The sequence below is a fragment of the Centroberyx gerrardi genome, chromosome 2 (assembly GCF_048128805.1).
Source record: "Centroberyx gerrardi isolate f3 chromosome 2, fCenGer3.hap1.cur.20231027, whole genome shotgun sequence".
Lineage (NCBI taxonomy): Eukaryota > Metazoa > Chordata > Actinopteri > Beryciformes > Berycidae > Centroberyx > Centroberyx gerrardi.
This window is the reverse complement of record NC_135998.1, coordinates 7,421,725-7,442,401: the sequence shown is the minus strand read 5'-3', so window position 1 is coordinate 7,442,401 and position 20,677 is coordinate 7,421,725. Positions and strand designations below refer to the sequence as shown.

At 40.7% G+C, this 20,677-nt stretch overlaps 1 protein-coding gene across 1 annotated transcript in view; it reads left to right on the top strand.

Annotated features, from left to right (window-relative positions):
* The window catches only part of unc13bb (unc-13 homolog Bb (C. elegans)), an 85,689-nt gene that overhangs the window by 59,779 nt on the left and 5,233 nt on the right, over positions 1 to 20,677 (top strand). The window contains exons 19-33 of the mRNA XM_078285953.1: positions 418 to 533; positions 1,691 to 1,854; positions 2,431 to 2,581; positions 2,931 to 2,999; positions 3,765 to 3,854; positions 4,157 to 4,294; positions 6,343 to 6,473; positions 6,666 to 6,751; positions 9,537 to 9,663; positions 10,335 to 10,431; positions 11,266 to 11,409; positions 12,073 to 12,150; positions 12,965 to 13,042; positions 19,699 to 19,787; positions 19,891 to 20,037. Coding sequence (XP_078142079.1) covers positions 418 to 533; positions 1,691 to 1,854; positions 2,431 to 2,581; positions 2,931 to 2,999; positions 3,765 to 3,854; positions 4,157 to 4,294; positions 6,343 to 6,473; positions 6,666 to 6,751; positions 9,537 to 9,663; positions 10,335 to 10,431; positions 11,266 to 11,409; positions 12,073 to 12,150; positions 12,965 to 13,042; positions 19,699 to 19,787; positions 19,891 to 20,037 — 1,705 coding nt within the window. The remainder of the gene's footprint in view (positions 1 to 417; positions 534 to 1,690; positions 1,855 to 2,430; positions 2,582 to 2,930; positions 3,000 to 3,764; positions 3,855 to 4,156; positions 4,295 to 6,342; positions 6,474 to 6,665; positions 6,752 to 9,536; positions 9,664 to 10,334; positions 10,432 to 11,265; positions 11,410 to 12,072; positions 12,151 to 12,964; positions 13,043 to 19,698; positions 19,788 to 19,890; positions 20,038 to 20,677) is intronic.

Below are 20,677 nucleotides of genomic sequence, written 5' to 3'. Positions count from 1 at the left end.
GTGCCTGTCAGGGCAAATAGCAGGGGTGAGCCACCAAGCACTCCACCTCCAGAAAAGCACCAACTCAAGTGTCCTCGGTTATCAGGCACCGATCCATACAGCCCACTGCCATTGTCCTCCTCACTATCAGCTGGAGGACTTCTATTAGTGTTGCAGGCGCTGCACCGTCATCAAACTGGAGAAACAGTGCCCCTACAATAGAACTGCCATGTTAATAGTCTGTAATTACTGCTGCGTTTACAGACCTGGTTTTAATTTGCCTCAGTGTGACAGATCTGGATTGGAGTAATGAATCGAGAGTGTGTGTGTGTGTGTGTGTGTGTGTGTGTGTGTGTGTGTGTGTGTGTGTGTGTGTGTGTGTGTGTGTGTGTGTGTGTGGCTGCATAACTGTAAGACTACATATGTGTTTAATTACAGAAAAGAGAACCGACAAGTCAGCCGTGTCGGGTGCCATTCGCCTCCAAATCAGCGTGGAGATCAAGGGAGAGGAGAAAGTGGCTCCCTATCACGTCCAGTACACCTGCCTGCACGAGGTATCGCACTCAGCAGTCTGCGTTATGTGCTTATGTGAAATATACAGAAGCCGTGAGTTGTATTTCTGTTGATAACCTGAACACACTGGATATTCTGGAGGTTCAGCAGACTAAGGCACATAGCTTATACTTCTAGTGGTTAAAGAGACGGTTTCATCGTCAAAAAAGTCAGAGGTTAGAACCTCTCGTTAGCTAATGTGTCCATCAGCAGCCGTGTTTTCTGTTGAAGAACCCATGAGCAAGACACCGAACCCCTACATGCTCAACATCATTGGTTCAAATCTATTACAACCTTTGTCACCATGTCATCTCCTCTCTCTCCATCTTTCCTGTTCCTCTCCACTGTATAATAATCATACTTAGAAACAGCAGCAACCCTGCAGCTGGTAGGGATTCAGTGTCTTGCTCAAGGACACTTCAGCAGGATGGGTGCTTGCTGATGCTGGAACTTGGGGTTCCTCCACTTGAAGGACGGTCTCCCTACTGAAAACCCCACCCTGCCATTCCAATATTGGTACTATACTGTCTAATGAAGCAGAAACGCCTTACAGATCCAGTGCAGTGATTTCAAATCAGGCAGGAAAAGTTTGATGTTGATTTCTAACACAATGAGCATCATTTTTTTGATGGTTAGATGGTACAAAGCTTGTAAGACTGAGTGAGAACCGAACCTTCCACTGCAGCCAATATTTCTCTCTTTGGAGAACAAAAATCCAGTATTTGAACCTTTCATACACAACATGCAGCTCAAAGTGCTTTACATCAATAGAAGGCAAACAAATTAAAACATTTAAAAAAGGTAAAATGCATTGCATTAAAAGAATAAAATCAAGTAAAAATAAAAAAGATAAGAATATGCAAATGAAAGAAAATAGACAAAGCGAATTGCATTAAAAGAACACAATCAAATTAAACAGATAAAATGAAGGCTAATTAAAAGCTAAGCTGAAAAGATAAGTTTATAACAGTCACCTGAAAATGCTTACAGATCCCGCCTCTCTAATATTCTTTGGTAAGGTTGCATCCTCAATCATCTATTGAGTGGAGGATTGTTCTTCTAACAAACTTTACCATGAAATTGATGAATGCAAATCTCATTGCACTGGACCTTTTAAACAGATCTAAACACATTAACACAATGTTGCCTTCCATCCCAGAACCTGTTCCACCATTCGACTGATGTTCTGGGCCAGGGAGTGGTGAAGATCCCAGAGGCCAAGGGGGACGATGCTTGGAAAGTCTACTTTGACGACGTGACGCAGGAAATAGTGGACGAGTTTGCCATGCGCTATGGGATTGAGTCCATCTACCAGGCCATGACGTGAGTCTCAGATATCACCTTGGACAAATGGACTATCCTCCTTTCCCTCTCTCTCTCTACCTGTCCATGTGTCCGTCACCTTCTCTGTCTCTTCATCCCCCCCCTCTTCCTCGTCCCTCGCTTTCTCCTTTTGCTCCCACATGAAAGTGCCATTCGGTGCTGTTGTCATTCCCTGTTGGCCTCCAAATGAAGGAAAGTCAATTATAAGTGGGCTGAGGATGGATCTGTCTCCATGAAATGTCATCCTCCATACAGATGCCTGTTAGCTGGGCCTATCATTCACACAAAGCGCACTCCGGCGGGCCATCCCTCAGCCTAAACGTGCCAGGTAGCTGATGGAGGAGATGAAACGGCCGTTCCTAATAGGGATCATTAGGTGAAAACGAGACCCTTGAGAGGACACTAGCTGGCCAAATAGAGGCGCAGCCAGTCACGCTGTACTCCCACATTACATCACCAAAATCTTGCCTCCATGACGGTGAAACATCTGTGTAGTTGTGAGAAGGTTCAAATTGCAGGGAGAGGAGCGCGGCTTCGTAGGCCCTCACCATGCTCTCCCTCTGCGTCTCTCTCTAGGCACTTTGCCTGTCTGTCTTCTAAGTACATGTGTCCCGGGGTCCCTGCAGTGATGAGCACCCTGCTGGCCAACATCAATGCCTTCTACGCCCACACAACCGCCTCCACCAATGTGTCCGCCTCCGACCGCTTTGCTGCCTCCAACTTTGGGGTTTGTACTGGCACAGAGAAACACACAGACAAACACACTCAATATCTCTTCTCTCTGTCTGCCTGGTTCTCTCTCACTCTATTACTCTGTCTCTCTTACTTTTACACACACACACACACACACATACACACAAATACACACGCTTGTTCTGTCTTTCTCTCCCTCTTTCTATATCCCTATCGCTCTCTCTTTTTCCTCACTTTTAATACACAAAATACATACATATACCAGCACCATAATTCTCTCTCCACCTTTGTCTATTCTGGTGTCTCTAATGTCCAGTTCTTTATCCTCTCATCATTTCCTCATTTTTTTCCATCTCTTCTGTTTTCTCTTCTCCCCCATATAGAAAGAGCGCTTTGTCAAGCTCTTGGACCAGCTACACAACTCCTTGCGCATTGATCTCTCTACTTATAGGGTAAGATTTTGATTAGGCTAAATAAATACCACCACCCATTGATGATTGATGTTCTCAAAATGTATATGTTTGCTTTCACATGAAAATCTCACAACTCCAGTTTTGGTGTTTTTCAGTTTTTTCCTGATTTGAAAGGTAGCATGAAGCTCTGTGTGGTGACTAGGTTTCATGAGTTTAGGGCGCACAGTAGCCCACTTTTAAAAATGTATAGCCATCAATCTGGAATCAAAGTCAACAAAAGTTTTGCAAAGCTGGCTTTCTGGAGAAATAAGGTTTTTATCCAACACAAGTAACAGGTTTATGCTTTGGTGTCCTCTTGATTGGACTACAGCAACTAACACCACCCAACAAAACCTTCACATGGACCATAAAATCCCATGTTGATTTTCCAAAACCAACCTAAATCAATTTTGAATCGACCTAAATCATTTGGAGTGTGAATGTTATACATTATCTCTTAAGTAGTCAATGTCTAATATCTATAAATATGAACACCATCACATCACTCCAGTTTACAGTGTTTGATAAGATTGTACAGAGAGTACATCACTCAGTTGTAAAATTAAGTCACCATGCTCTCCAAATTGATAAGTACAGTATGTCATTTGTTTCTTCTGATGGAAGATATTTTAATATGCCACTGGTGTTTTGTTTTTTTTTGTTTTTTTTCATCTTGCTTGCACAATTTGGAGTTTTTCTCTATTTGGTTTGTTGGTGAAAAATAAACTGAAACTAAAGTCAACTAAACTTGTTTTCCTCTCGTAGAACCACTTCCCCGCCAGCAGTAAGGAGCGGCTGCAGGACTTGAAATCCACCGTCGACCTTCTAACCAGCATCACCTTCTTCAGGATGAAGGTAGGCTGACAGTATTTGATGTGTCTAGTTCTTTCCTCTAGTTTCTCCCCATAGGATCTTGGCAGGTGGTTCTCAGTTGCTTTTGAAATGAAAACCTTGGTCATGAAGTTGCCACCTTACATATTACATAGCACAATATCCCCTTTTTAACTTCCTCATTGCCCATGACCCTGTCAGAATATCTGGTGACCCACATTTATGTCCCAACCTGCCAGGTGAGAAACACTGATCCTAGGCTGTGCAAGTAGATTAAAGTGTAAATTATTGTGACCAATCATTTGCCATCTCCATCTGGTGTCCAGGTCCAGGAGTTGCAGTCTCCACCCAGAGCCAGCCAGGTGGTGAGGGACTGTGTCAAGGCCTGCCTCAACTCGACCTACGACTACATCTTCAATAACTGCCACGAGCTGTACAGCCGACAGTACCAGCCTCTGGACACGGTGAGTCATGTACTGATTCGCCAAGGGAGCCTGGTGCAGCAGCCTTGTGACGACCCTCCCACTCTCCTGGCTCTGTATCTTGCAGGAGCCTGGTGGGTGGGGTCGTCGCTGAGGCTGATTGGAGTGCACCTGGGCCCGGTGTACTCCTTGGGCTTAAAAAGCCTTCAGACCATCAGTCTTTCTCTCCCTCCTCACCTATGCACACCTTTTGTTCTGGTCTTTTTGTTTGATGTAGTTTGTGTTGGCTCTGCAGCCACTGAGAAGAAAAATACTTGATATGTTGCAAGACATGAATGCAAAAAAAACCCACAAAATATCCTCCTTATAACAAAGTTCCCTAATGTTCCTTGCTCAGTACTTCCAAATGGTTCAATTGTCTTAATTATAGCAATTTTATAAGCTAATTCAGCAGTTGTAGGGACATGTTTATGAATGGCTGGGGTGGAGAACACTGGATTTTATGAAATATTGTTTATTCATTCCATGTCTGAAATGCAGCACAGGTGGAAATGGGGATAAAATGGGGTTTGGTTGTGGGACCCTGTCTACTAGAATAGAGTGTGATGTCTGTCCCAGAACGGTTGGAAAGTTTGGTGGAGGGATCTGGCAACTTTGGATCGGGGGTGGAAGGACCTGGACACTGGACAAGGTGTGATGGAGGGAATGGGTATTTCTGGAAATTTGTTGGAGGAATCAAACACCTGTGGATATAGGGTGGGGACCTGGCATAGGAATAACAGGAAGAGGAAGGATCTGGCTTCTCTGAAGAGGAGGAGAACAGCCCAGACATTTCTGGGAGGAGAGTTGAGAATCAAGGCATTTGTCAGTGGGGGTTCCTGATCTGTCTGTGAGGGATGTGAAAAATGCTGCTGACTTGTCTTGGAGGAGTGTGTAGAGGGGTTTGCACGTCCTGGCATGGAGGAGAATCTATTCCTTTCAGAATTGAAAGCGGAGGAGCTTTCTGCTCTCTATTGCCATCTTTACACAGCTGAAACTGGCTAAAAATGACGGAGCAGAGCTGGATAGAATGAATCATGATCAGTTTACACAAGCATTCTTTATCCACCTTTTACCCGGTATGATTATCTTAACACTGCGGGAGGGAATACACAGGAATGACTGGATCTCATGCAGCAAAAAGCTTTATGTGGATGATTAATGTGTGATATTGTTTCAAAACAAGGCCATTTATACGTCCGGTATATTCAAGATTTTTCCGTTAATATCTGTAGATTTGCCTGCTTGAAATGAAACAAAGTCTCTGTTAACCTAGCTTTGATTTTTTTGTGGTTCTCCCTCACCTCAAGTAGACAGCAATCACCAGTTTCCCGCTGATAGCCCAGCTTCCACACCACCTTACACACAGGTGATGGGACGCTTGTTGTGGTGTGAGATGGTTGCCATGGTTACCATGGTATTTGCTCCTGCTATTGTCCGCCTTTAATTTCCACTGAACACATACTGGGTCAGCTCAGGCTTTTCTCCGGCTGTTCTCCTTGGTGGTGGGCCGGGTCAGAACTGGGTTATTTTAACCCACCGTTTCTCCAGCTTAGCATCTTTACACACAAATGAATGCTGATTCTTCTCTGCCTTTTCCCCGGGTGAGACGCTCTCTGTAAAGACGACTTAGGAAAGGACAGTGGTGATGCATGGTCTTCTTGACAGCTCTTAATGTTATGCGGCTTGGCAGCTTCACTTTTAGACTCTCTCCGTCTACAGTGAGATGCACTTAATCTTTCATGTGATGAATGCAATTATTCTTTTGGAGAGCCACAGGCAAATTAGGGATAAATCCACATCTTTTGTTTAAATCCATGTTGTCACCCATGATGATATGAAGAGGAACATCAAAATGGGGAGGCAAAGTAGAAATGATGATTTTTGCTTCAGGATGCTTTTCAGCTGCCTTGAGCATGACTGCCAAGCATTACAGGGACCACAAGTCTTTTTTTGGAGACTTATAAACATTAAGCCTGGTGTGTATACTGATTATGTTTAGCCCCTCTCAAGTCTCTTTTAGTGACTGACTGTGTTGTGCTCTAATCCAGAACAAGGAGGAGCTTCCTTTGGAGGAGCAGGGTCCAAGCATCAAGAACCTGGACTTCTGGCCTAAACTCATCACGCTCATCGTCTCCATCATTGAAGAGGACAGGAACTCCTACACACCCGTTCTGAACCAGTTAGTAACCGGCATACGCTGTTATGCCTTAACCCTTACTCTCTTAAACTGGCAAGAAATATACAGTCTCACAAAGTGGGAGTCTACCACTTATTAATGAATGGTATAGGAGTTTCTGAACTAGTCCTTACCTGTGTCTGACACTGGTACATAACTGCATAACGGTTTCTCAAACTATCATTTCTCTCTCAGGTTCCCTCAAGAGCTGAACGTAGGGAAGGTGTCCGCTGAGGTCATGTGGACGCTGTTTGCTCAAGACATGAAGTATGCTATGGAAGGTGAGCTTTAATTGGCGTCAGATATCCAGTCTATCTACCCAGTCTATTTCTTTCTTGCTGTATCAAATTAAATATACAGTATGTTGTCCTTTTCCCCATTTTACATTCAACAAAGTAATGCAAATATGATAAATACAATCCTCACCTGTATCAGAGTAAATGCATATAATGGTGTGTGGATGTGTGTGCGTCTTCAAACAGAGAAGCAATCTCTATGTCTGCAATTGGAGACTAGTGTGTGTGTGTGTGTGTGTATGCAAAGCCTGAACGTTAAATGTTGTGTCAGCTCCTGTTTTTCCATCCTCATTTCAATCTTTTCATTTATCCTCTCCTGTTTTTCAGTCATGGATAATGTTGATCACTACCACTGGCAGCAGGGTGAGACATGCTATAGTGAAGTGATGGCATAGATGTACAGACAATAGTATCCTACTGTTTGAATTTGGACAAATAGTTGTAAACCATCTATATAACAATAACACCAACAACCACTGTGGTGATTTATAGCCCTCAAAAAGTCAGCAATATATGAAGAGTTTCCAAAACACTATATATCCATTTGGGGGAAAAAATAATTACCTGAAGTTCATTATTCAATATCTCTAAAATAGAATCCAATCTTTAATAGAGTTATTATTTTGTCAGTCAAAGACCTTCTGTCCTTTGAAATGATTTGTTTTAATTTTGTGCTATCAATAACTTCATAAGCGTAGCTGTCACTATTTTTCAAAAGGAGGATATCTCATTTTGCATTGAAACCTTTCTCATCCAGAAATTAGACCTTAAGAAAATATGTAGCGAATTCGTCACTGACTAGGCTGTGTATTCTATCGGTTCGATATTTCCATTTTTTTGTTCCATACATTTCTCTCTTCTTATTCCTCCATGCCCATCTTCATCATCCTCTAGCCCCTTCCACATTCGCCTGTCGAGGCCAGACATTTTATGCTGGTAAGAGCATCAACTCCATCCCATCTCATCCTCCTGCCCCCCAAATCCAAGACAGAACGCAGTCCTAATGTAGTTTGAATATGCAATAGGCTCCCAGTTCCCCCTGAAGTAGTATAGTACCTATAAGTTCAACCCTATAGTAAAGTCTGTTGTCTTACCCTGGTCTCTTTATACATTACCAGTGAAAAGTTTGGACACACCTGATTGAATGTACTATGTTTTTCATTCTCTTAAAGCCATTTTGATCTAAAGGCTTATCATTAAATGCTTGAAATGTGTTTCTTAGACAAATATAAATAGTGAATTTGATGCCTATGTATGAATTCCTTTCCAAAGCCTTTGCCTTTCCATCAAGGCAAAGGGCGGCTACTTTAAAGAATCTAAAGTATAAGATAGTTTGGATCTGTTTCACACTTTTTTGGTCACTGCATAATTCCATTTGTGTTATTTCATAGTTTTGATGTCTTTACTATTCTAAAATTCTATTCTTTTTCTATTCTAAAATGTGGAAAATAGTAAAAATAAAGAAAAATGTGGTGTGTCCAAACTTGACTGGTAGTATAGTACGATTCTCCCATGCTGCATTGTGGAGGCAAGTGAGAGGGAAAGCTGAGAAAAAAAACAAGTAAGGAATGAAGCAGGGAGGAGGGATGGAGAAACTCCGGGTAGAAATTCTGGGTAGAAAAGATACAATGCAGGCATGCAGCAAGTGAAAGAGTGCAATAATAACTGCAGGGTGTGAAAGCTGCTTATGTCTCCCAGGAGTCTCTCTGTTCTCCGCTGCTGTGTGCTGCATTGTACAGCACCACCTGTCCCCAGAGGCAGTGAGCCTTTATCCAGCCCCCCTGTCCTCAAGATGAATCCCCGACGCTGACGATCGCTCTGAAATATCCCTTTCACTGAATAAAATACAGGAGTGGTGACCCCTTCATTTTCAGCTGGCATTAATAGAAAAAAATGATGGAAAATGGTTCCAGAATTGGGGGCATCCAGAGGTGGAAAGAGTCCTGAAAGAGTTTGCTCAAAAAGTGCTTACTGCTTGAGTCAGAGGACGAGTGCTTGTGTAGAAAAATTTCTGAACTGAAAGAGCAGGTCGTTAAAAAGATACTCAAGTGCCTCAATATTTTTTTTTTAGCAAAAATCTGGTTTAGGTTTAGATAGTTAAGGGTTTGGCTTGGGTTTAGGATTAAGGTTAGGATTAGGTTTTAGTTTGGATAGTGTAGGGTTTAGTTTGGGTGTAGGATTAAGGTTAAGATTAGGTTTAAATTTGGATAATGTAGAGTTTAGTTTGGGTGTAGGATTAAGGTTAGGATTAGGTTTAGGTTTGGATAGTTTAGGGTTTAGGATTAAGGTTAGGATTAAGTTTAGGTTTGGATAGTTTAGGGTTTAGTATGGGTTTAGGATTAAGGTTAAGATTAGGTTTAGGTTTGGGTTTGGATAATTTAGGATTTGGTTTTGTGTTTAGGATTAAATTTAGGATTAGGTTTGGGTAAAAATGCCGAAGGTCAGGCATGTAGTTTTGAGGGTTAGTGGTTATGGAATGAATTTCGTCAATCAATGGTCCTCACAAGTATAGTAATACAAACCTGTGTGTGTCTGTGTGTGTGTGTGTGTGTGTGTGTACAGCCGTGCGTTCCTGCCCATGCACCGTATTCATCTACCAGTTTATCATCCCCTCCAGAGCGTGACAGAGTGACCCCTTATGAGTCTGGAAAGACCTCTGAGGGGTTTAGACTCTCTCTCCCACTCTAATTCTCTCTCTCTTGCACCTTGAAACAAGAAAACAAACTCGCCACGCCCCTCACCGGCCGCTTTGTTTGTGTTTCCTCCGCAGAACACGAGAAGCACAGGCTGTGTAAGAGCGCCGACTACATGAACCTGCACTTCAAGGTCAAGTGGCTCTACAATGAGTATGTGAAGGAGCTGCCAAACTTTAAGGGCGTTGTCCCCGACTACCCATCGTAAGTCCCCATGACTGGTTCACTTGTACACACAGGGAAGGAAAACAGTAACTTGAGATTGATTAATATAACAAGTGGGGCTGCAACTAAAGATTGTTTTCATTATCCATTAATCTATTGATTATTTCGATTAATTAATCATTTAGTCTACAAAATGGCAAAAATAATGACAAATGCCCGTTACAAGTTACTAGAGCCAAAAGTGATTCTTAAAATTGCTTACTTAGTCTGACCAGCAGCTAAAAAAAACCTGAAGTATTCATTTTATAATGATATGAAAAGGACAAAAGCAAGCAAATCTTAGTACCTTTGAAACTGTAACCAACAAATGTTTGGTATTTTTACTTGATAAATGACTAAAACGATTAAATCAAATTATAATCAAATTATCCAAATTACAATCGATTAATTTTCTGACGATCGACTAATCAATGAATCAACTAATCATTTCAGCACTAATAATAAGGCATTTGGTGGAAGCTTTTATTTAGAGTTCCTTACTGTTCAATGAATCCATATATTTTTAGCTAGGTAGCCCTAGTGGAAATCAAATCCTGGTAGTGGTGGTGCCAGGATTCAATACTCTGTTAAGCTATACAAGACCAGTAAGTATAATAGACGAATTGCTCAGAAATTATTTTAACTCTATCCATCCTGATGTTCCCTTGCAGATGGTTCTTACAGTTTGTGCTGCAGTGGCTGGATGAAAACGAGGACGTGTCCATGGAGTTCATGCATGGAGCGCTAGAGAGAGACAAAAAAGACGGAGTAAGAAGCCTTTGTTTGATTTGTGTTGTTACAATATTACATCGTAGATCACCTTTCCAACAGTTCCTCCAGCAGTGTGACTACATCATTTCACACATGTGCTGTTGAATCACAATCACTTTAATCACCAAATACAAAAAAGATGTACAAGAATTTGTCGTGGTGACATTGGTGCAGAGATATAGTGACAGCTCGTACATATAGGCACACATGGTACAAGGACAACAGGACCTCACATACAATGCAAAGGTTCGGTACAAAACATTAGATTAATAATACATACTAATGCACATATGTATACTAATATATAGTAGACAATACATATCACTCTACATTCATGCATTCAGTATTCTCATATGTGCTATTGGATGCATTATGTCCATTTTAATGTGATGGTATCACACTGCTTGTGTCTGAATTCACCTGGTGATCAGCTGGTAGTTTCAGTATGTTGAATTTGTTTACTAACTTTGTTCTCCAACATAGACTGTAAATACCAGAATGTTGTACTTTTTTCACTGAGATTTGATTAGAGTAGACAAAAAGAAAAGTACTAGCACTAAAATATTAGACCAAAAATACTACCTGGCTGCTATAATGATGGTAAAATCGACCAAAGAAATCACGGAAATCACTGAAACCCATGTTGACAGACTCATAAGCATTTGGGCTTCAGCTTGGTTCAGCATATTATGTTGAAATTGACATGTAGCATGTGGATATTTTTCACATACTGCCTCCTGTGTAAGTATACAGTATGTTAGATATGGATTACAGCTAAGTCTGTTTGTGTACTGTTTGTGTTTTTCCTCTGCCGCCTTTTCGCCATGCCAGTTCCAGCAGACGTCGGAGCACGCTCTGTTCTCCTGCTCCGTGGTGGACATCTTCACCCAGCTCAACCAGAGCTTTGAGATCATCAAGAAACTGGAATGTCCCGACCCCAGCGTCATGGCTCAGTACAGCCGCCGCTTCTCCAAGGTAACCCGCTTCGTCGGCCCAATGACTAGATGGAAAACGATGCCCTCTAAAACCTTCCAACCAGCCTTGATATTTAAAAGGATTGGATTCGGAGAGCAGGACAGAACTCTTGCTTTTGTTTTATGTTTCAATTATAGTTATTGGAGCTACGTCAAACATGTTTTGGGTTTGGGTCTGAAATTTCCAAATGTTATTAAAAATGATCGATGATGACCGTCTAGACTTCTTCCTTTCGAAAACAGTTTTTCTTGTTTTTCCAGTAATACCTCATATTAGACCGGAGAAATTGCCACAGCAAAAAAAAGCGACAGCGTTGTCTGGAGGGACATTCACATTTGTCTAAAAGGAATTTGATATGTCCTCATTAAATAGAAATGTTGAATTGGACATAATCCTGTCCTCCCAGGGGCGGGTCTGGCACAGTTTGGGGATTGGTTTTCTGCATGCCAGAGAATACATTAAGGGGCATCTGGGACTCTTTCTAATAGTTTTACTCGAGAAATTTTCCCTCTGACATACTGCACAACAGCTCAGAATTATTCCCACTTAAACAATATTATTATGAATAAGTAATAGGATTTTAAACTGTTGGAAATGTAATTATATCCTTGTTATATTCTATATGAAGTTTTAATGTCTTTTTTTTCCTCTTCACCAACACAGACTATTGCCAAAGTTCTGCTGCAGTACAGTGCCATTCTGACCAAGAGCTTTCCTTCTTACATTGACAAAGAGAAGATTGTAAGTTATCACCGCCTTACAGCACATAATATTTTTGTTACCCTCCATTTATATCTCACCCAACACAACCTGCTCTACATACAATTCTCAAATAATACTGTCTTGTTATTCTTTACATTTTAGATGTCATGATAGGTCCTTTTTAAAGTCACTTATTTAAGTTTAAGTTAGCCTTTCAGCTGTTCTCTGTTGTAGACCCTAAATAACATATTATAAAATCTAATTTTTGGGATCTTTTAATTTTGACACTTGACAAGATTAAAAAGTTTTTATTATGGTGGATATCATTTCACTCATTTGCAAACAATTTCTTAAAGTTATCTTGCAAGTGTTTGAAAATGAATACCAGTTCTTAAAAGCATATTGAATTCATACCTCCTTATTTAATACATAACATTAGATGAAACTTGAGCCCTATGGGGAAATTAGGTAAATAAAAATGAATAAGTCTAGTCTGTGTTTCCTAAAATTGCTTTTTCTCATTAAACAGGGGACTACATAGAATTTACATGATACATATACTGTGCATACAACATACAAACTTTCACAGGACCTCATATATAGTGCAAGTACAAGTGCACAGATGATAGTACGAGTCAATTAAGAGTATACTTCACTGTATACAGATACAAAGTATTTTGAGTGTAGTACTTGTCCCGGCTCCAAGGGCACCTGTGTATTCTCACTATATATGACCTGTATATGATGTAGTATGGTATATGATATGGTGAAGCCCTTTGAGACCTGCCTGAGATAAAGAGGTCTATAAATAAACTCGACCTGACTGCAGTACATCTGTCTCCCCCCCTTGCAGCCCTGCGTCCTGATGAATAATGTGCAGCAGTTAAGGATCCAGCTGGAGAAGATGTTTGAGTCCATGGGTGCCAAACAGGTAGGCAGAAACACAAAGCTGGGGAAAGGAAGACAACTCAAGTTTAACGGCTTCTCTTTGACAGACGGATAAGGATCGATGTGGGTGGGTGGAAACCCTCAAAAAAGTTGTCAGAGGGAACTTTTCTCTTTCGCGTGTAACTTTTGACATCTACGTTTTTATATATAAACATCAGACATTGGTAAAGTTCCCTACGTAGAGCGATGGAGTCGCAGAAAAAGGGGGGAGGGGAATTAAAACGAAGAAGAAATGTAATGGCGGAGGGGTTCGTTTTAACAAGCTGATGAGTCACTGCTGTGAGGAAGGAGTGTGGCGAAGAGGTGTGGTGCCGAGTGAGATGTGACTCTGAAGCAAGAGCTCCATGTTTCCTGCTTTTCAACCAAGAGGGAAGAACTTACTGAGTCGAAGTTCACTAAATATCTAAAAATACACCACCAGTCAAAAGTTTGGACACACCTGATTGAATGTTCTGTTTTTCATTCTCTTAAAGCCATTCTGATCTAAAGGCTTATGCCTAAATGCTTGAAATTTGTTTCTTAGACAAATATAAATAGTGAAGTTGATCCTATGTATGAATTTCTTTCCAAAGCCTTTGCCTTTCCATCAAGGCAAAGGGCAGCTACTTTAAAGAATCTAAAATATAAGATCGTTTGGATTTGTTTAACACTTTTTTGGTCACTGCATAATTCTATTTGTGTTATTTCATAGTTTTGATGTCTTTACTATTATCCTAAAATGTGGAAAATAATAAAAATATAGAAAAATGTGGTGTGTCCAAACTTTTGACTGGTAGTGTAGATTTTTTTGGGTGGGGTTTGTCCTCTTTCTCTGTATTATAACAACTGTGTCTGTGTCCCCGTGTGTCAGATTGCAACAGAAGAAGCAATGGTATGTACAGTAGCGGTAGTTTTGGCCATTTAGAGTAGATTTCCATTAGTGCTGGACTAGGGGACAGTCTCAAATACGTTATGGACGGGTTGTGTAGCAAAGTGTATGTCCCACCTCGGTGTTTGATGTGATGCTGTCAATGAAAGTAGAGCCGTAGATCAATATCGCCACAGGTTTGACCCTGCGCTGGCTAATAGACTAGAGTGTTGCATTAGCATTTAATTTAATTATGTCCTCCATATCAGTGTCCTGAGTGAAGCTGCAGTAAGGACAATCAATAGATTCTCTGTCAGCTGTGACCTCCCTCTGCTTAGACTCCCAATTATATTACTATGGCGTCTGCATATAGTTATAGTTGTTATTTCCCTGTTGCAGCTGTAGTGTTGTATTTTATAGAACTGGCTGGTTGGTTGTAGGATTTGTTAGCTGTTGGACACTGTAGCTAAAGTTTCAACCAATGTGTTCACTTTACCATTAAAGCAAAATGAACTGATGGAAGAGGAGGAGGAGGAAGGAGAGGAGGTAGGTTTGCATCGTGATCGATCAGGGCTTGAATGAGCAGATGTTTGTCCAAATAAATGTAGCCTTTCAGTAGTTTAATCAATTTGATGGTGTGCAGTATACCACTGCATTGATCAGTGTGGTAAACACGACTTTTCACTCTCCCTCTGGCTTGGACAGCAGGTCGTAACTGAGGATGAGGAGGCAAAGACTCTGGTGGGTAAATGAGTAAATTGGCAGCAGTTTAGATTCAAGCTTCCTTTGTCCTGAATTGCAGTGTAGTTAGACAGTAACAAAGTTTGACAATTCAATTGGCCTATAATTCACTTGATGGAAAATTTACGGCATTGTTAAGATTCGGTTACACCTTGAGAAAAATAACCTGGTGCTAACTGAGAGAAGAACACTGCCCAGTCTCGCTCTCTTTTTTGCAGTATTACTTGGGTCTCTATTACAACTAATTATTTACTATATAATTTATTGTCACTGTCTAATTACATGGTAATTAGAGCCGTTTATATTTACTTTAGCTAATTTAGCATCGACAGGACACATGGCTGTGGCTGTGAACCTGACATTTTCCAGTCATGGGACAGTCTTCCTAACCGCTACGCTACTGAAACTTTAAACTGAAGTTTAAAGGCTGACCAATAGACCTAGCACCTAAAATAGACAACCCCTCTCTAGTGTATAGCTTAGTCCTACTAGAGCCTTCCAAAATCCTGAGATACCTTGTGTTAAAGGAAAAATCCACCCTAAAATACTTGAACACTGTTAACGGGACTGCACCTTGCATTTCTGGGTCAGTTTTGTTGTTTGCTGGTGTATTTTTCTTATTCCTGTAGATAACTGGACAAACGTAGACGACGTGACAACATGTTGAGTTATTTCCAGCAGCTACAATGGAGTTTGATAGCAGAGAAATTTGCAGGTTTTACAGTCCCTCAGAATCAAAGAGCGAGGGCTTCTTTCTAGAGCCGCCATTTTGCACCAACGTTCAACAATCATACAGGGAGAAATCCATCATAGAAGAGGAGAGAGACCAATTTCTCCACCGACTCAATAGACCAGAATGCAATGCAGCCACAAGACAGGTTGTGTTTCTTGACTGGAGAAACTCTCGCTCCGCTGTTGCCATCGCTGTCTCTCTCTCCACCTACACATATAACCAACAGCTGAATGCAGCAAGTCTGAAGAGGCTGGAAAATGTAGAAAATCACTAACTGAAGTAGAAGTAGACAAGGCGGATTGAGGAAAAGTGACTACAGCAAAAAAGTGAATTACAACATTTCATCACAAAGTAGCCTATCTGCTGGAGTGCATTGAAAATCACAAATTGATGATATCTAACAGTGTAAAAGCATCCGAGGGTGGAATTTTTCTTTGATGGTTAATGCAGATGTGGCGTTTTTTTGAGTTGGAGTTTGATACTTTCTGTAGCTGTCGTTATGGCCGTACTGAAGTGGATCATCACCTTTATTTTGAGGTTCACGGTTTGGAGGAGTCGCATTATGAGGCAAATGTATCAGGCTCTTTTATGGACGTTGTTTGTGTCAAATACTTGGTTGAGCATCGTGACTTGATCTGCTGGAGTTAAAAGGCGGTTTGCTTGCAGGTTCTGTATAGAGAGAGAGATAGAAGAGTTGTGTGTGGAAGTGAGTAGGTGATGGGAGCAGAGAGAGAGCAGAGAGAGAGGATGAGAGAGAGACAAAGAAAAGTGACTGAGCGAGCTTTGTTTGTGTACAGTGGCACTTTGTATGGTAAGTTGCTGCTACAAACCCAATCTTCATCCCCAGGGATACACTGGCCGTCAAAAGGTGGGGACACCTAGCTTTTGAAAATGTTTAATAAATAAGCATGTTTTCTTTGTCAGTTTGCAATAACTTAACCCCATTAAAGACGAATTAGGTTTAGTTTGAGAAAAGAAAACCGTACATGCAAATATTTGTGATGATAACACTAAAACAATGAAACTATACATTCATCAAAAAAAACTCCTTAGCAGCTGGAACTGCTGCTCACACTTTCTTCATGTGAATAGTCAGAGATGCTTTGCCATGAAAAACCTTCTCTTCACACCAAAGAAGACACTTTGATGAACATGAAGCTGAGAGCTGAATAAATATATCCAAAGTATTAGTAAATAGCTATTTATGTTAACAAACACATTGCACGCATTTTTTCCTTACTTCTTCATTGAAAAATAACAGAGAAAATCAAATAGTACTTTGAAAATTTAGAAAAGGCAATGTGTTCCCAAACTTTTCAAATGATTGTTTCTCTCTGATTGAGTTCTATTTATGAAAGTTGTACTATTTGTTATTTGAATGGTTTTACATATGAATCTAATTCTAATGTTGTCCTCTTTCACATTCAGACCTTTGAAGTATGCATTTACAGCTTATTTCTGTAAAGCCTATCGCAGTCTTGTCATGGCCATGTCTCTCCTCTCTTTTTCCAGCGCAACAATATAATGCTAGCATGGCAGGTGGGTGAGGGCGGGTTCACTGTATATGCATACATGTGTTCAGTTGGATACATGACTGCATATACTCACATGTTCATCTCACTACTACTGAAAAATTACTGAAAATTTGAGTACCGGTATTTGCAATAAGTAAAGGAAATATATACACAGAAATGAACTTTTAACCCGAGTTTTTAAGTTGTTACTCCACACATTCAATAAAGTTTCAGTAATGTGAAATGTCAGATGAGACTTGTAGACGACTTTTCAAAGTTCACTACGGTTTTGTGTCTTTCACTCCCGTCCCTAGCTTGAGGAGAGTGAGGAGGAGGAGGAGGAGGAGGAGGAGGAACTAGGGGAGGAAGGGGAGAAAATTGAGGTTGAGGTTTGTTGCGGTCTGAAGTGATATTAACCCTGAACCTCATGCTCATGGTCCCATTCAGTCCAGTTCATTCTCGTTGAGCTCGTCGTTCAGCTGCGACATCGCAGTCATACTCTCTGTCTTTGCTGCATCTCGCTCCCGGTGGATCAAGACCTCCTTGTGGTTTTTCATGGTGGCATTTACCGTGTTCAGTATTTTATGGTTCATCTGTGGTGAATTTCCACCTTCAATTTTCACCTTCCTTCAGTGAACTTTGTGGCATTTTTCCCTGGCCTTTCCTAAAACCTGTCACTCATTGCCATATAAACAAATGTCATATCTGGATTTTCTGTTGTCCCTTTTCTTTAATTTATATTTTCTTTTTAATTCTCTTTCGTTTGCAATAGACTGACAAGGAGAAGGTGGGTTGCCTCTACCAGTGTTGCAAATATAGCATATTTTTTCCAGTATGCAAAACTTACAGGATTGCTAGTGTTCTTTAAATCGCATATTCAAGTTGTCTTGTGTTATCCTGAGATACAGACAGATCTGATGTTGGAGAGTAGTAGTTGTTGGTAGCTCTTGACTCTCGCTTAGTGTTTTGATCGTCAAGTTCCTTCAGTGTTTCACTGCAGAACAGGCTGCTTTGACAGTTTCTCGTCTCATTTTTCCCTCTCTCCAAAAAACAAAATAAAAACATTCCCACCACACAAAGATGGATACACCAGTAGAGAAGGTAGGTCACATGCATACAGAATGATAGTCATGCTGCCGCTGCACTTTACTTAATTGGCTTTAGTTTTCCACATAATATTAACGAAAATTAGATTCCAGATGGCAAATGACAATTAATGGAGGTTGTCCTGTGTTACTCCCCCCATCCTGCTGCACTCTTAGACTGACAATGCATTTGGAGAGAAAAAGGTGAGTGTAGGTATACGTATACACTACCAGTCAAAAGTCTGGACACACCTGATTGAATTCACTCTGTTTTTCATTCTCTTAAAGCCATTTTGATCTAAAGGCTTATGCTTAAATGCTTGAAATGTGTTTCTTAGACAAATATAAATAGTGAAGTTGATGCCTCTGCATGAATTTCTTTCCAAAGCCTTTGTCTTTCCATCAAGGCAAAGGGCGGCTACTTTAAAGAATCTAAAATATAAGATAGTTTTGATTCGTTTAACACTTTTTTGGTCAGTGCATAATTCCATTTGTGTTATTTCATAGTTTTGATGTCTTTACTATTATTCTAAAATGTGGAAAAATAGCAAAAATAAAGAAAAATGGGTATGTCCAAGCTTTTGACTGGTAGTGTACATGCATAAAAACCCACACAAACACAAACGTTGTCTCTCTGGCAAAAAAGCATATATTACAAGCACGATCCATTTTTAGCTGCCTTGCCTCCCCTCCAGCCTTCCCTTTGTGTGGTGTAGCAGAAACTTCTTAGTCGCTCCTCGCTAATAGCGCCACGAAACCCTGGCAGACCATGAATCAGAAGCCAACTGGATCACGGACTTAATGAGCCACACCATGGCTTCATCTGGATCGCACACGGCTGCCTCGAGGCAACGCTTATTTGGTTGGATGATGTTATACCTTGGTTTAGGTATATTGGGGGAAAAATTCATGGCTCTCCCACTTTCTTAGATCTTCCCCTCTCCCTGTGCTTGTGAGACTTGCTGCTTGTGAGACATACAGTACATCCCATGCCATATTAAACTTTTTTTTTTTTTAATCTGCTCCCTTCGAAAGGTGGAGGTTGCTGGTAAAAAGGTGGGTTAGTCTGATTAAATGTGTGTTGAGTTTTAAGAAAACCCTTAACAAGTGTTGTGCTTTAAAGCTACACTAGGCAAGATTTATGTAGAAATTCACCCATTTTATCAATCCTAACCCTAACCCATCTTATCAGAGTATCAAGAGTGTCCCATCCCCCCTAATTGAGACCCTGCAGATTCGCCCTATTTTCCCAAATTAAATTCTGGTGTCTGGTATGTACAAACCCCATAAGAGTATCTGTGATTAAAGGCGACAGGTCATTTCGTCAGCAGTTGGAGTGATAAAATGTGAAGCATGATTAAAAGGGCTGTACGTCCTCGTTGATGCTATGAATGGTGTGCACATGTAATATTATTTGTTTTTAGTTGAATGTATTTTCTTCCTTGAATTGAATTGTTGTCATTGCATTTTGTAATTTTGTTGAAAATGTGCTCTTCTGTATATCAAAGTGCAGCAGCCAAATACTGAGATATCTTTATATTAATGTTGTTAATACAATGATCGGGTTTGATCATCAGCTTTATTATTTTTCAGTTGACAGACACATTTTGAACTTGTTATTCCCCTCAGCTTCAGTGTTTGCCTTAGAAGCCCTTAATCAAACCAGTTAAACTTTTCTCTCTCTCTCTCCTGTGTTTCTGTCTACTTGCCTCTCTGTAGATGGACACAGAGGCCAGCGACCTACTGAACGAACTGCAAGTCAAGCTGAACAATGTGCTGGATGAGCTGAGCAGCACCTTTGGGAACAGGTAATCCCGACCCCCCCCCCACACACACACACACACACACACACACACACTCACTCACTCACACACACACTGCTTCTGCTGTGTTTACTTTCTCTCTTTCCAGTTTCCAGAGCCGTATCAATGACTGTATGAGGCAGATGGCCTCTCTGCTGTACCAGATCAAAGGAGCGGTCAACGCCAACAACAAAAACCAGGTGGAGGCCGACTCTGACAACATGCTCCGCCCACTCATGGACTTCCTGGATGGAAAGTGAGTGGATACCTCACTGTTTAACCTCAAAATTTTGAGGTTATATTACAGTTATATTTAGACATTTAGCTGACTCTTTAATCCAGTGCCAAAAAGTGTTGTCACGATACCAGAACTTAAACTTCGATACCAATACTAAGTTTGATATCTAAATATTTGATACTATGATGATACCAAGAATAAACATCACACAATGTGTCATCACACTTGAATTGGACAGCTTTGTAGCAATTTTTTTTTCAGTTATGTCTCCGTCTCTGTCGGCTCTGTAAGTACAATAGCTCCAAATTTTGCTCCAGGCAAAAGGTTTATCAAACAGTTTAGGTGAACTGAAATTAAGTTCCAGACTGTTTGACTCTGTTGTCATGTTTTCAACTGACTCTGACTTCTGCAATCCAGTGTCAAGAGACAGCCTGAGACTCCATCTATTCCAATTCTTCTGCTTCATGGTCTTCTTTGTCGTCTTCTTTGTCGTCTGCTACTTCTACTTCCTCTTTTTCTTCTTCTTCTTCCTAATCCAGTCCACATGTATACGCCCTCTGGAGGTGATTTCAGAACACATTTGGTGAAAGTACAATATTAAAGAAAAATACAGTTCTGTCTTCAATTCAGTCTTTCGCAAACACAATCTATTTTGGTC